At 37.3% G+C, this 13,667-nt stretch overlaps 2 protein-coding genes across 2 annotated transcripts; one reads left to right on the top strand and one right to left on the bottom strand.

Moving 5' to 3' along the window:
• Positions 1-598: 598 nt before the first annotated feature.
• Positions 599-3,897, top strand: LOC114536012 (cerebellar degeneration-related protein 2-like). The gene is made up of 3 exons (XM_028557354.1): positions 599-742; positions 2,189-2,300; positions 2,603-3,897. Exons 1-3 carry the CDS (start codon positions 667-669, stop codon positions 3,552-3,554), a joined length of 1,140 nt encoding a protein of 379 aa, XP_028413155.1. The 5' UTR covers positions 599-666; the 3' UTR covers positions 3,555-3,897.
• Positions 3,898-4,166: 269 nt separating this feature from the next.
• Positions 4,167-13,633, bottom strand: LOC114535993 (H(+)/Cl(-) exchange transporter 7-like). The gene is made up of 22 exons (XM_028557336.1): positions 13,445-13,633; positions 12,907-13,005; positions 12,556-12,621; positions 12,200-12,332; positions 11,802-11,914; positions 11,412-11,492; positions 11,002-11,242; positions 10,625-10,800; positions 10,441-10,495; positions 9,856-9,916; positions 8,691-8,829; positions 8,503-8,596; positions 7,421-7,642; positions 6,981-7,108; positions 6,688-6,773; positions 6,430-6,475; positions 6,110-6,181; positions 5,907-5,987; positions 5,546-5,635; positions 5,368-5,451; positions 4,941-5,021; positions 4,167-4,636 (listed from the first exon to the last, which is right to left on the bottom strand). The coding sequence occupies exons 1-22, from the start codon at positions 13,514-13,516 to the stop codon at positions 4,517-4,519; spliced, it is 2,340 nt and encodes a 779-aa protein (XP_028413137.1). The 5' UTR covers positions 13,517-13,633; the 3' UTR covers positions 4,167-4,516.
• Between the last annotated feature and the right edge of the window lie 34 nt (positions 13,634-13,667).

The raw sequence follows: 13,667 nt of genomic DNA, 5'->3' as shown, positions 1-13,667 counted from the left end.
TATGTATTGTGTTGGTGCTATCAATGTGCTCTGTGTCAAATGGCGAGGGAAATCGATGACTCTGGTGATGACAGTCACACAGAATAAACAATTGCAGTATAATATATGCCATGTTCAGAACTGATTTAGCACATTATTGTATACACACTCATGAGAACTTATCAGCTTACGTTACCGAATACTGATCATACCTAATATTCTGATGTAAGCAGTGAAGTTTCATAGAAATTCTTTCCAAAATCAACATCATATTTTATTCTGTTTTTGATTGGTCGAGCATGGAAACAAATCGGTTAATCTGATTGGTCCACGTTGATAACAATTTGCAAATATTGCGATCTAGACAACATATATAATGCATGATATTCTCACGAATTATGAATTTCTGTTCCGATTTTAAAATCGTAAGAGAAAAAGTACAAAGTTTAGCGTCGAAATGCCGTGGAAAATGCCGAAAAAATTGTTACACAATTGTTGCACCTATATTACATACAAGAAGGCCTATAATGTAGGACAATATTTTAACAGCAGCCTCGACTTAATACGGTTATAATTGGCTCAAATTTCCATATTATTAATTAACATGATAATATCAACACCGGCGTGTGTAGTATGAATGAACCCTAATATCAATTGGTTTGGTTCGACTGTATTGATCGATTGTTAATGGCACGAACAGCGAGCATATCTTCTCCTTTACTCGAACTGATGGATTCTGCCGAGGGAGAAAATTATTACACAGGTTTGAGAAATGTACACATATATTATAATCATTATATACCGATATTTCTCGCTTCGCTGACGGTCTGTATTTTGTTACATGTAACGCTTCACGGAACGCAATGTAAATATGGGAAATGAAAAAATTAAAGTGAAGCATCAAATGATTTGAACAAACGGAAGAAGTGCCAATAAAATAGTCTAATATTTTGTTAAAATTTGTCTATGCCTCTGTTGTTATTTTACTGATTAATAAATAACTGGTATTGGATTTCAAAATAAAGGGAAAAGCATGTCATTTTATGATCTAATCGTTCCCCCAACTGTTTTAATATTGTAAAATTTCTTCGGACAAGAAGAAGTTTCATACTCGAACAGATTTTATTACGATTTTGGGGTGTTTTCTCTTCCTATTTTGATAAAATATTTGAAATTTTTGTCCGCCTTCCGTGCGTAAGCAGCCAGCCGGTGCACTCTATCGATATACGAGACGGTTTTTCTAAAAGGTTAGTCTTCCCTAAATATTGTAATATTTTCAAAATTAGGATTTAACTTCGATGTTTGTGTCATCGTTTGAATTCATCTTTATATTTTGAGAGTCCTACGGAATAATTCAGGGCATAACTTCTCAATGCAGTATCTGTCTGGCAAAGAAAAATATATTTACGTATTCATGCAATAAGACAGATCAACTATAATTTTGAAACTAATCATAATAATATTGTCAACTTTGCGTTCTACACTGTTCTAAAATGTGATGTAAATGTTAGTATTATTCGGAAGTTTGTATAAACATTTCAAAACAAAGCATTTTGCAATAAATTTCAAAGCTGACCCTACTTTGTTCATGTATATATATAGTACCTATATAAATATTATGTAATCTACTGTCTGACCAAATATTTCACTCTTAACTAACACTAGGTGTTAATTCAAAATATTTTTTAAATTTAAGTTATGGGAAACTACAGTTTGATACCAAGGTACAAATTAATTTACAGTGTGTTTAAAAGCCCATCATGTGTTAGTTGAAGTCAAATGTTCATTTGAGATTTATTGATAACAGTTTAAAGGAAAATAATCGAGATTGAAGTCACCATGGTAACATCACAAGTATTGGTCTTACTTCTCAAGAGGCAATTGTCGAGATAGGATATTGAGATAATCAAGCCATACCCATGTTATCTTATAACAATTTGTTAGTTGTTAAAATATTATATGGAGCTAGAGCACACCCTCTATCACATATCCCATTTAAAATATGTTCAAATTATTATCACATCATTATTTGTGAAGCAAATGAGAAACAATGATGAAAAAAAATTATTAAATTTCTTTGAAGTTCAGTTGCATTTGGGTGAACACCCATTAGAATTGTTGCAAATTTACCTTTCAGAGGTGAAAATTATCCTGACATAAGAAATGTTGAGTTTAATGAATTCCCCTCAATATTTCCATAATTCCATAGATCTTGAGCTTGCTGCTGCCATTGGGAAAAATTTGTTGGAAAGAAATAAAGAACTTGAACTTTTGTTATGCTCAACTCAGGACTATGCAGATGAACAAGTTCAAAAAGTCAGGTGAGTCAACTGTGGTGGTAAATCAAACTCTGATAAAATTTCATGAATACATTCTCATTGACAATTATTGAACTCTTCTTGACTTGACCAGTTGATGAAACTCTCATACAAACTCTCACTTGTCAACTCTCATCAACTCTCATGCAACTCTTGTTCTTGTTTGAACCAGAACATGACAGTTGATGAAACTCTCACACAAACTCTTGCTTGTTCTTCTTTGATTTTGACATGATTGTGGATGGAACCTCAAATCAAACTTGCCAACTTTCATGAACTTTCAATGCTTTAGCTTGAGATAAAAGTAAGAGATTAAAAACTCCTTTGAACCTACTCTTTTTTCAACAGTTCTTAACTCGTCAACTTGATGATGCAAGAGAAGTCAACGAAAGTCGTGTCAAACTGATGGAACAGATTGAGAAGAACCACGAACAGTTGTCGCGAAGCCATGCCAAGCTTAAACGCGAGACGAAATCCATTCAAGAACACAATGAAGTTTTGACAGAAAGCTTACAATCTTTAGTTGAAAAATGCGACCTATACAAATCAGAAATGGAAGTTTTGAAACGCGAAAACAGCCAATTACAACGCAAGTTATCTTCGGCATCGCTCCCTGAAACGGCCCCTGAAAGTGACCCGAAGCCTTGTGAAAAAGTTGAAAACAACATACAAGATTTGTCCGTTGTTATCAAAGAGTTAAAATTCGAGCAAGATTTAGAGAAATCCATGAGAGAGGAATTGGAAAACGAGCTTTCGCAATTGATATTTGAAAACCAAAATTTGGAACACAAACTGCGCTTGTTTGCAAAAAGTAATCGAAACTCTTTTGTAGAGGAACAGAAAATGGAGCATGTGGAGGAAAGCAATGGCGTCGAAGAGGATGTTCCCGACGGAGTGGAAGAAGACGGGGATTGTTCAAATGAAAGTTTTGTTTTGGTAGAAGAGCAAAGGATTGAAGAACTCGACAGCGAGCCAAGCTTAGAACAATGCGATATCTCGTTTCTGGATGAATTAGATCAACAATACCGAGATTTGGTGGGAAAATATAATTCTTTGGTCGAGAAGTGCAAGACCGAAGGTATACCATACGAATCTCGTGAGATGTGCACCGTGCAACGAGGGGTGCAGACCTCTCATGAAGAGGCTGCGCTGTGTGATAAGGAGGCGGTGGGGTGCGGGGTTGGGGCTGTACCCCAGTACAAGCAAATGTTTGCAAGGTTGTATGAGAAAATTCGGGAGGGAAGGGACGACAGTTGAGGGATTGTGGTTGATGGAAAGGGTCGAGTGGTTGATGCGTGTGGGTAAATATGACCGGGGTAATGGTGGATGTAAGGGGATGGGTGTGTATAATTGTGGAGTGGTGATGTTGGGAATGGTGAAGGGTTGATGCAAGGGGAGTTATAGTGATAGCAGGGGAAAGAGGAGAGAAGTAAGGAGGGTCACCATGATGTTGTGAGTATTTCGAGTGAACAGACGATAAGGAACATGGACAAAGAAAAAACAAACTTTACAAACAAATTGCAACAATTTACTTAGTCGGAATGTGAGAGAGAGATTGAAATTATATTAATAAGGATAATAGAATAGCATATATAAACAAATTGGAAATATATTTATCGAATTGTAAAGAAAAACTAACTTTAATAAAATATTTGCTCATATTTCATCGTACAAGTCAATTTTCTTTAGTGATTTCCTCATTTGAGACTTTGCCTCCCCCCCCAACCCGCCGCCGCTTTCCCCCCCCCCGCCACAAACACTGTTAGCCATCCTAAAATCAAATGCTCGCTCAATCACCACCACATTGAACTCGGTTTTCTAAAAAATACAGTCTAATCTCCCATCTTTTATACTCCGTAAAAAATTTATGTTCCTTGAACGATTATCACACTCGTATTATTCTATACGAATAGTTTCGTGTATCCTCAAGACCTCAATTCAAAGCTGCGCGGATTTAGAAAAATAGTATCCTTGTAAAATAATCTGCAGTTCTTTCATTTTACAGAACTCGAATTCCTAACTTCCAGAACCAGAAGAGCCATTATTGTTTGAAGGATAATTAGATCAGATTTCGAATTTAACGGCAAAACGGTTTCTGCCGGTCTGCGTGTGAATTCACCATCATTGAATTGACTAATTTGTGTAAGTAATTTGACGGTAGGTCAACTTATCCACGAATGGCTTACTAATTTTTTAGCGGTGTTTAATCTCCAGCGCACCTATTCGTCGTCAGAGGAAGCGCTGTCGTCGGTGATATGAATCTTTTCGAGTCTTGTCTGGCCACGATGGCTCCACTGTCTATATCTGGCCAAATCTTTCCGTGTCACTATGCCTACAACCTGGCAACGGAACGTTTAAGATACTCAAGTTTTTGAGCCGGTATATATAAAAACTCTCAAACACATTTTAAGTCGGTTTTCCACTAGCGATATTTTTCGTGGGAAGCGACATTTTACTTTTGTTCCAGACCTTTCAACTGCAACCATCTGGAACACATTGCTCAAATACAAAGGAATAAAGTCGCTTCGCGCGAAAAATATCGCTCGTGGAGAACCGGCTTTAGACGGTTCTGAATCGACAGACCAATCGCTAAGCGCTTTTCGAAGGTCTGGGGACGAGAATAATAGAATAATTTCAACTCACCTGATTGTGATGATCAACAACAATAAGATGACGTAATCCAATAGCACGAAACAGGTGAAAAACGCGGGAAATGGATGATTCCTGTTGAAGTATCAAAAGTATCAAGGCATTGCTACCGGGATCAACCTTCCTCAATGTCAGTTGATCATTGCAGTGCTGTAAGTCTGACTGATTACTGTTGCTACTAATACTAGCCTAACTAGTCTAATATTTACTGCTTTGCAATGTTTTATTCAGTGTTTCACTTTCAACCTTCCTCATTGCAGTACTGCTAGTCTGACTGAGTGCTGATTGTTGCTACTAATACCAGCCTGACTAGTCCAGTACTTACTGCTTTGCAAAGTTTTACTCAGTGTTTCACTTTCAACCTTCCTCAATGTCAGTTGATCATTGCAGTACTACTAGACTGTCCTAGAAAATTACATACCTCATGGACAGTGTACGGCATGACATTCATAAATGGTTGAAGATCCAAACAGCATTCTCGCTCCAATGGGGAAACACGAATTGTCTAAAACAAACGAGATATTTAGACTCACTAAAGTTGTATGGTCACCTGTAATGTATGCATTAAAAACATTATAAGCATAAGATATATTGCTTACTCTAACGGGCTGAAATCTAGGATAGGCATCTCTGAAATCTTTCATTGTCAACTGATGTTTAGCAGGTTCTTTTCCTCTTTCGAAAAATACCTTTGGAAAAGACAGGAAAATTTTAACTTACTTCTAAACTACAGGAGGAAACCTAAACTAAACTAACTTTATTTATACTGGATAGCTCTATCAGTTCTAAACTGTTCTTCCTAGAGGTCCAGTAAGGATCATCTCTTATTGATCCAGTGTTACTACAGGAGGAAACCTAAACTGAACTACCTTCATTCACATGCACAAAAGATTTCTGTAACTCCATTCCAACAGGAAAATCCTACTCAACAATCGCATAGCAATAAAACGGCGAGTTCACCTTGTGTTTTAAAAGGACAATGAGCTGCGATCTTAAAATCGTACCCCGGAATGCACCAAACGTTCCCTCCGACATTTCGTTCTGCGAAAAAGAAACAAAGCAATAGCGCTTTCATACAAAGCAATCATTTCACATAATACATTGTTATAGCCCAAGCGTAGCTCAGTCTATACACATGAATTACTTTTCACTGTCGTATATACCTCTGGCAGTGGATCTACCACAGGAAAGCCATTGTGAGTTGTCGTTTTAAGAAGTTCGATAACGCGACCGACCTGAATAACAGAGAAGGTTTGTTACGACAACTTGCGAAAAATACGAAATGCTTGAAGAGGCCCTTTACAATTGCTATTTTTCCGCGATTTTAGATGTGATTTTGATGGATGTGAACGAGCGGATAAGTTACTGATGGTCAAATAAGAGCTCTAAAACAATACAGCATTCATAGCTATTCGCTCGTTCACATCTATCAAATGAAGAAAATCGCCGTGTAAACAGGGTATAAAAAATAATGGCAACTTACATTTTCTACTAAATTCATACAACAAACAGGTTTGTTCATGATATTTCTAAAGAAATAATGAGAATTGTGATGGTCTATAATTGGTGTTCTAAATTTGGTTATTCCAATTATATGTTTATTACTTTAAAGAGTATTGCTCGATGAAACACTACTTCATGTAATGTTCAATGATTCCAACTTTGATCATTGGCACTGAAATGCGGTTATCTGCAATAACGCATGTCCCATACCTGGGATATTGTTGAAGAGAGCTCTTACCTGGCATTGAGGCCCTCGACCATTTGTGGTGGGTCCCAGCCCAAAATTGGAGCGCGACTTAAGCGAATGTGGATATCGTAAAGACCCTAAAATCATGAGGTGGTGTGAGTCCTGATTTTTCGATATGGTTAATCTGGGAGGTTGAAAAGCAAGACGGGATAGTGGGTTGATGAAATGGATCGCGTAGGAGTAAAGAAATTGAGAAAGAACATTTCCAATTTACATGGACCTACCCTGTCCCTCTATGACGAGACCCTAGGGGGTAATAGGGACATTGGGAGATAATCATGTACCTCGTTAAATAAGTCACCTATCCACTTCGCTACCATAATAACCAACATCATTGGCAAACCATACGTGATGTTTCTCGTTGCCTCCATTAAAATAACTGTCAAACTTATCGTCATACGAACAACTCCGCCTGCAAACAACAACAATAACTACGATAAATAAATAGGATAAGAATAGACAATTATGATGGACAAACATGGATAATTCGGAAAATAATGATAGTAATGGTTAATAATGATTAATAGTGGACAATTATGGATAATAATAAATATTGATCATACGGAATAACAACGAATAATAATGGTTAGCAATGGATACTAATGGATAAAGACAGCAATGAGTCTGTTTTATTTCTTTGTGAATACACGTATCCCCCAATATCCCTCTCGGCCAATAAATGTTGTGTAATTTTCACCCAGTTTTCATCAGTGAATTTTTTTACCCAGAAAGGCAGCGGCTCCAACAACAGCATAAAGACAAGTGTCGCGGACTAATGTATTGGGAAGGAACGTTGAGAGCCCCACAGCAAAGAGTCTCCCCCAGGCAGCTCCTGTTAAGATGCAGGGTACGAAAAGGCCGCTGGGAACGAATGAACCGTACGTCCATGTCGCCAGCAGAAAGTAGACTGGGAAGAATAGAGCCAATACTTGAAACGTATAAGTCGCTGCAAAGCAAATATGAAGTGTTCTTACATACATAGTTACGATTCAATTCTAAACTGTTCTTCCTAGAGGTCCAGTAAGAATCATCTCTTATTGATCTAGTGCTACTACAGGAGGAAACCTAAACTAAACTAACTTTATCTATACTGGATAGCTCTATCAGTTCTAAATTGTTCTTCCTAGAGGCCCAGTAAGGATCATCTCTTATTGATCCAGTGTTACTACAGGAGAAACCTAAACTAAACTAACTTTATTTATACTGGATAGCTCTATCAGTTCTAAACTGTTCTTCCTAGAGGTCCAGTAAGGATCATCTCTTATTGATCCAGTGTTACTACAGGAGAAACCTAAACTAAACTAACTTTATTTATACTGGATAGCTCTGTCAGTTTTAAACTGTTCTTCCTAGAGGTCCAGTAAGGATCATCTCTTATTGATCTAGTGTTACTACAGGAGGAAACCTAAACTAAACTAACTTTATCTATACTGGATAGCTCTATCAGTTCTAAACTGTTCTTCCTAGAGGCCCAGTAAGGATCATCTCTTATTGATCCAGTGTTACTACAGGAGAAACTTAAACTAAACTAACTTTATTTATACTGGATAGCTCTATCAGTTCTAAACTGTTCTTCCTAGAGGTCCAGTAAGGATCATCTCTTATTGATCCAGTGTTACTACAGGAGAAACCTAAACTAAACTAACTTTATTTATACTGGATAGCTCTATCAGTTCTAAACTGTTCTTCCTAGAGGTCCAGTAAGGATCATCTCTTATTGATCCAGTGTTACTACAGGAGAAACCTAAACTAAACTAACTTTATTTATACTGGATAGCTCTATCAGTTCTAAACTATTCTTCTCACCTTGTGTTGTATGGAACAAACTTTTTATTGACTGCTCAGGTGTCCTGAACGCAAGAGTTCCCATCAAACTGTATTCACCATCTTTACAAAAAAACTTTAAAACAAAAACAAAACAAAACATTGTAAAATCTACGTACAGCTGTACATGGCATGGTTGGCATATATTCATTAAAAGCCACTGTATTTACCTGCAATGGTTGGGATATGTTGTTGACACCGATTGGTTGGCAAACGTCGTAATAATAAATTAAATTGAACATAGTGCAAGTCGTGATGGCAGCAATCACGATAGCTTCAAGGACTCGTTTCCAAGCGGATTTGATGTATCTGAAATGAAAGTTAGTTTGTTTAAATATTGCTGCATGGTGTTGTGTTTTTCAAATGTGATTGGTTCATTCGTAGTCACATGACTTTAAATAAATGCAATGTTTCCCGCCAGAGAAACAAGTGAAAAATTGTTGCCCACTTCTTGTCATAACAAAGTAAAGTGGGCTTTCTTTGAAATGAAATTGTTGGGTAAAATGTATGTTTTTGTTCCTATATAACTATATGTACACTAACTACCTCGGGAAATAGTGAGTTTTGCTTTCCCTCGAGCTTCAATGTTTCCCTCCAATTCGTCTCGGGAAACATTCAGACTCTTGGGAAAACAAAACTCACTATTTCCCTCGGGAGCATACATTAAATGTATGATAAATGAAGTGTTGATTATAATATAACATTTATAGTACGCGCGTGCTGATTGGTCGAGAAGCGTGTTTCTGTATAGGAACACGGGAATTTTCCCGCCGAACTTGACAAGCGAAGCGATGTAATGAGAATTTGTAATTGAATCGAATCATAATATTTGTACAAAATCTTTTTATTGAGTTATATTATAAAAGAAATAGAAAACATTTTTTCCTGTGTTTCTATACAGTTATAGAAACACTTGTGGGAGTTTGGGAGAACTCGAAATAATGTGGAAAAACTCGCCCTACGGGCTCGTTTTCCCACTGATTATTTCTCGTTCTCCCAAACTCCCACGCGTGTTTCTATAACTGTATAGAAACACGGAAAATGTTTTCTGTTTCTTAATTGTGTTTATAGGCACGAAGTACACGCGCCTGAAATCACGGCTGAAATGACTTACAGTATGATATTTCACGCAGTGGCGTAGCCAGCCTGACGATTTTGTCCCGCTATGTAAATTTCGAGTTATTATAATTATTCAAGTCTTTAGAAATCTATTGTTTTCACAGTCAGTGAACACAAAAATATTAACATAGCGGGACAAATCGGCAGGCTGGCTACGCTACTGATTTCACGGCAAAAAATCGCAAATAGTTTTGAAGTGCAACAACCGCTGTTTACCTGATTCTGAAAACTGTTAACTTCTGATTAATAAAATTAAACAAGGCTCCGAGTAATCCTCCTAAAAGAAAGCTACAGCTAAATCAAGTGCCTGAGGTCATCGCGAATACCCTGCTTCTGCAAGGTTGGGGAAACATAACGAACAGAAAATAAACACATAGTCATATACGTTCTTATTTAAGGTTCTACTCAAGCGAAATGTGTTACACAGTTACTTAATAAACCTTCCACCACAAACTTTTACTTCTGGGGCCGGTTGTATCAAGCCCGTTTAGCTTAAACGGTGGTTAAGTTCAAAATAGAAAGCACGTCTATCGTTTTACTCAACAAGCAAACTATATGTTTTTAACCTTAATACAAAGATACTGTTTACAACTATATATTTAGTGCATAATATTCAAGTTCACTCATTCAAGAGAGATGTAAGAGCGTTATTTAATTTTGACTTATCCACCGTTTAAGCTAAACGGGCTTGATACAACCGGCCCCAGGGGACTACGACCTTTATCTTCCTGTTCCGTGGCCCCTGTAACTGAGCTGTTACGTCCTACAGTAGAAGACATTACATTCGAAAGAAAACCATACCTATTAGCCCCATGATCAATAAAAAAGGCATTTCGTAAACAGAATACTGAATATCCTATAAAGACAAGAACGGTGCAAGTTTAGTGTAACTTCACATGCAACTTCAGATAAAGATAATGTTTACTACAACACTACAAGCGCATTTTTTTCATCGCGAGGAAGTGAAATTTCAAACGGTACTCACGGAGAAAGATCCAAAGTTGATCAGACCAGGATACGACAGCTCTCCGCTGTGACCGTGATATATTGAGAGCAGCCAATTCAGACTGAATGTTGAAATAACCGAGGCGAAAAAAATACGCCAAGTCAAAGATTGATTCCAAAAACTAGCGCCTTCTTCCAAACTGAACAGGACACCGCCTGGCGAAGGACGAAAAGTAAGCGGGCATTAGATTCACATATATATAAACAACATTTGATGCAGTCAGTTATCAGTGATAAGTGTTCACCCTCACCCCCCAATCTCCTCCCATCTCCTGCCCCCCCCCCATCCCGCCTTTCCCCGTCCTCCAAAGTTATCATTCCAGTGTACTTAGAGGTCAGTGCAATAACCAGTCTTACCCACAGGTGCCCCAAATGCGGCAGACACACCAGCAGCCGCGCCGCCAGACACGAAATCTCGTTTCTCGTGATCCGTGCGAAAACGATCAAAAAGTTTGAAATCCCTTCGAAATAAGATGGAGCGGCCCTGTGATATCCCAGCGGCCAGAACAGCGCCAGAGTGAATCATGGGTCCTTCCTTACCGACCGCAAGACCCCCGGCTACTGCAAAGATTACACCCACAGCTTTGATAACCAGAGTCTAAAGAGAACGTATTCAATATTATTACAAAGACAGTTGTATTATACTGAAAACTAAAACACTCCATTGAAGCAGAGATATGTTGATTTCAACATGCTCTTTGGCAGAAAGAAAATTTCATAGTTTTTATACATGTAGTTAGCCATTTTAGTTGATGTGACAAAATTACCTTTAAACGAACAACATGAGGAATTTTTACACCATTCAGGAAACATTTTATAACTGGGATACCACTACCAGCAGCAACAGGCTAAAAAAAGCACAATAGATAAGTGTTTCTTCTTGAACATGTGTGGTAAACATTTACCAGTTACCCCTGTTCACCCTCCCTCTCGCCCCTCATTACATCTAACATGTTTGGGGACTATGTTCACGTGCACACTACCCTCCTTCCCTCTCCATCCCTCACTATCTATCATGTTTGGGGGCCATGTTCACTTCACCCTCTTTTCCCCCTCGCCCCTCACGATCTATCATGTTTGGGGACTATGTTCACCTTACCCTCCTTCCCTCTCCATCCCTCACTATCTATGATGTTTGGGGGCCATGTTCACCTCACCTCTCCATATGAGACCAAAACTGCTGCAAATCCTACCATCGCAATATCTATGGCGATCCACAGACAAAATGGAATCAGAATTTTGACATCTTCTGAAATGTACTTTTCCAAATCTTCACAGAATATCAAGGATGAAACAAAAACGATACTCACATATCACACGATATTTCTATTTATAAGGACCTTGTATGGTGATTAAATATTCTTAGAATTTGATATTTTGCATGGTGAACTTATAACTTAAATAATCAATTTGTAGGAACACTGTGCATGTGTATATTTATAAGCAGTTTATTAAACCAGAAGGTGTTAATTTCCACAAATTGATTATTAATATAAGTGTAAAAAACATGACCATTCATACAGATTGTATTTCCACTACCATTTGACAAGGATACAATCGTGCAGGCAGTTATATTTCCATTTTGCAAGTTCCTCAATACAGATATCGATAAAAACCGCAACCAAAGCAGTCATGATTCCAACCAGAAACATCACAACCCATCTCGACAGACCAGTTGTAATATGTTCCTGAGAATACAAAATTGATTAGTATAAATTTGAAATTTATTTTCCTCTTTTTACAAAATATTAAGGTGATATATTTCAAACTACTCTCCTGATGTAGGCTCTTAGGTCAAAACATTGAGTGTTTTAGTCTATTTTAGGCAGTTGTTATATGCCACATTTGATGAGAATATCAAAAAACAATTTAACATTTGTCTCCTGTGATAATAACAACTAAATCATCCACCTTAGGTGTGCTGGCTTTATACTCTTCAACATAAAGCTGGTTCTCAGGGACTTCATAATCCAGACTCTAAAAAAACCAAATTGATGCCACTCAATTATGCTGTAAAAATACACCCTATAAACTTTATTTGACTGTGTATAAATTATGATCACATCCAAATCTTTAGTTTAGGATTGTTTTGCAAGTTTCTGAATGGAAGACAGAGAGATTTCAATATAAAAAACCTGTTGCGATACTGAAACAGAAACAAAAATTCCTCACATTCATATAATATCAATGATTAGTCAGGGTATAAAGACTTTAAATATTTCGGAACAGCCAATCTAGGAAACAAAATATATTTACACTGACCTCATATTTTGAAAAAACTGTTTGTAGTCGACCTGGTTTTACTTTTCTTTGTTTTGTTGTTGAACTGGTGGATCCCATTGATCCAGACATGAACGCAACCTTTCAAAAAGAAATCTCAAAGTCAACTATGGCTAAAACAACATTACAAAGGGGTACGGGTGCTTCAAGAAATGGTGAAAAGAAGGTCGCATATTTATTGAGCGACCCTTTAGACTTAGAGTAACATAATGTTGCGTATAACTGCGCTAGCACACTGCCAGTCAAAATGAAAGAGACAAAAGGCTATTAAAAAATCTTGGTCTATTAAAAAAATCTTGGTAAGGAATCTCCATGCTGAATGGTATTGGGCTTGAGGTGAGGTCATATTATATGATTTGAATTTAGAGGCACATATTGTCAATATTTGAATTTATCATAAAATAACATTTATATTAGACATTGATCATATCAATGATTAACATAATCACGATCTTTTAATTGACCAAGATAACAAGAGATTTACTCAAAATGTAATGTCGACAGCACGCGATATTCTTACATCTCTGCTGTTACGCAGTAAGGAAGAATTCTCCGAAGTCATGTCTTTTAGCATTCTGTAGGACCGTGACATCTATTAAACATGTTCCCCTTCCAATCTAACTTCTTAACTTGATCCGGAAGATGTGGAATATGAAACTTATCCATCCAGTCACGAGGTTTTTAAACGCTTCCGTAAGCAATTCCCATCCACGTTGAGGTATTATAGTATCAAAAAAAGTGTC

The sequence above is a fragment of the Dendronephthya gigantea genome, unplaced genomic scaffold, assembly GCF_004324835.1.
Source record: "Dendronephthya gigantea isolate DGI-Jeju-01 unplaced genomic scaffold, DenGig_1.0 000129F, whole genome shotgun sequence".
NCBI classification, from domain to species: Eukaryota; Metazoa; Cnidaria; class Anthozoa; order Malacalcyonacea; family Nephtheidae; genus Dendronephthya; species Dendronephthya gigantea.
This window is presented reverse-complemented; position numbering and strand designations above follow the sequence as displayed.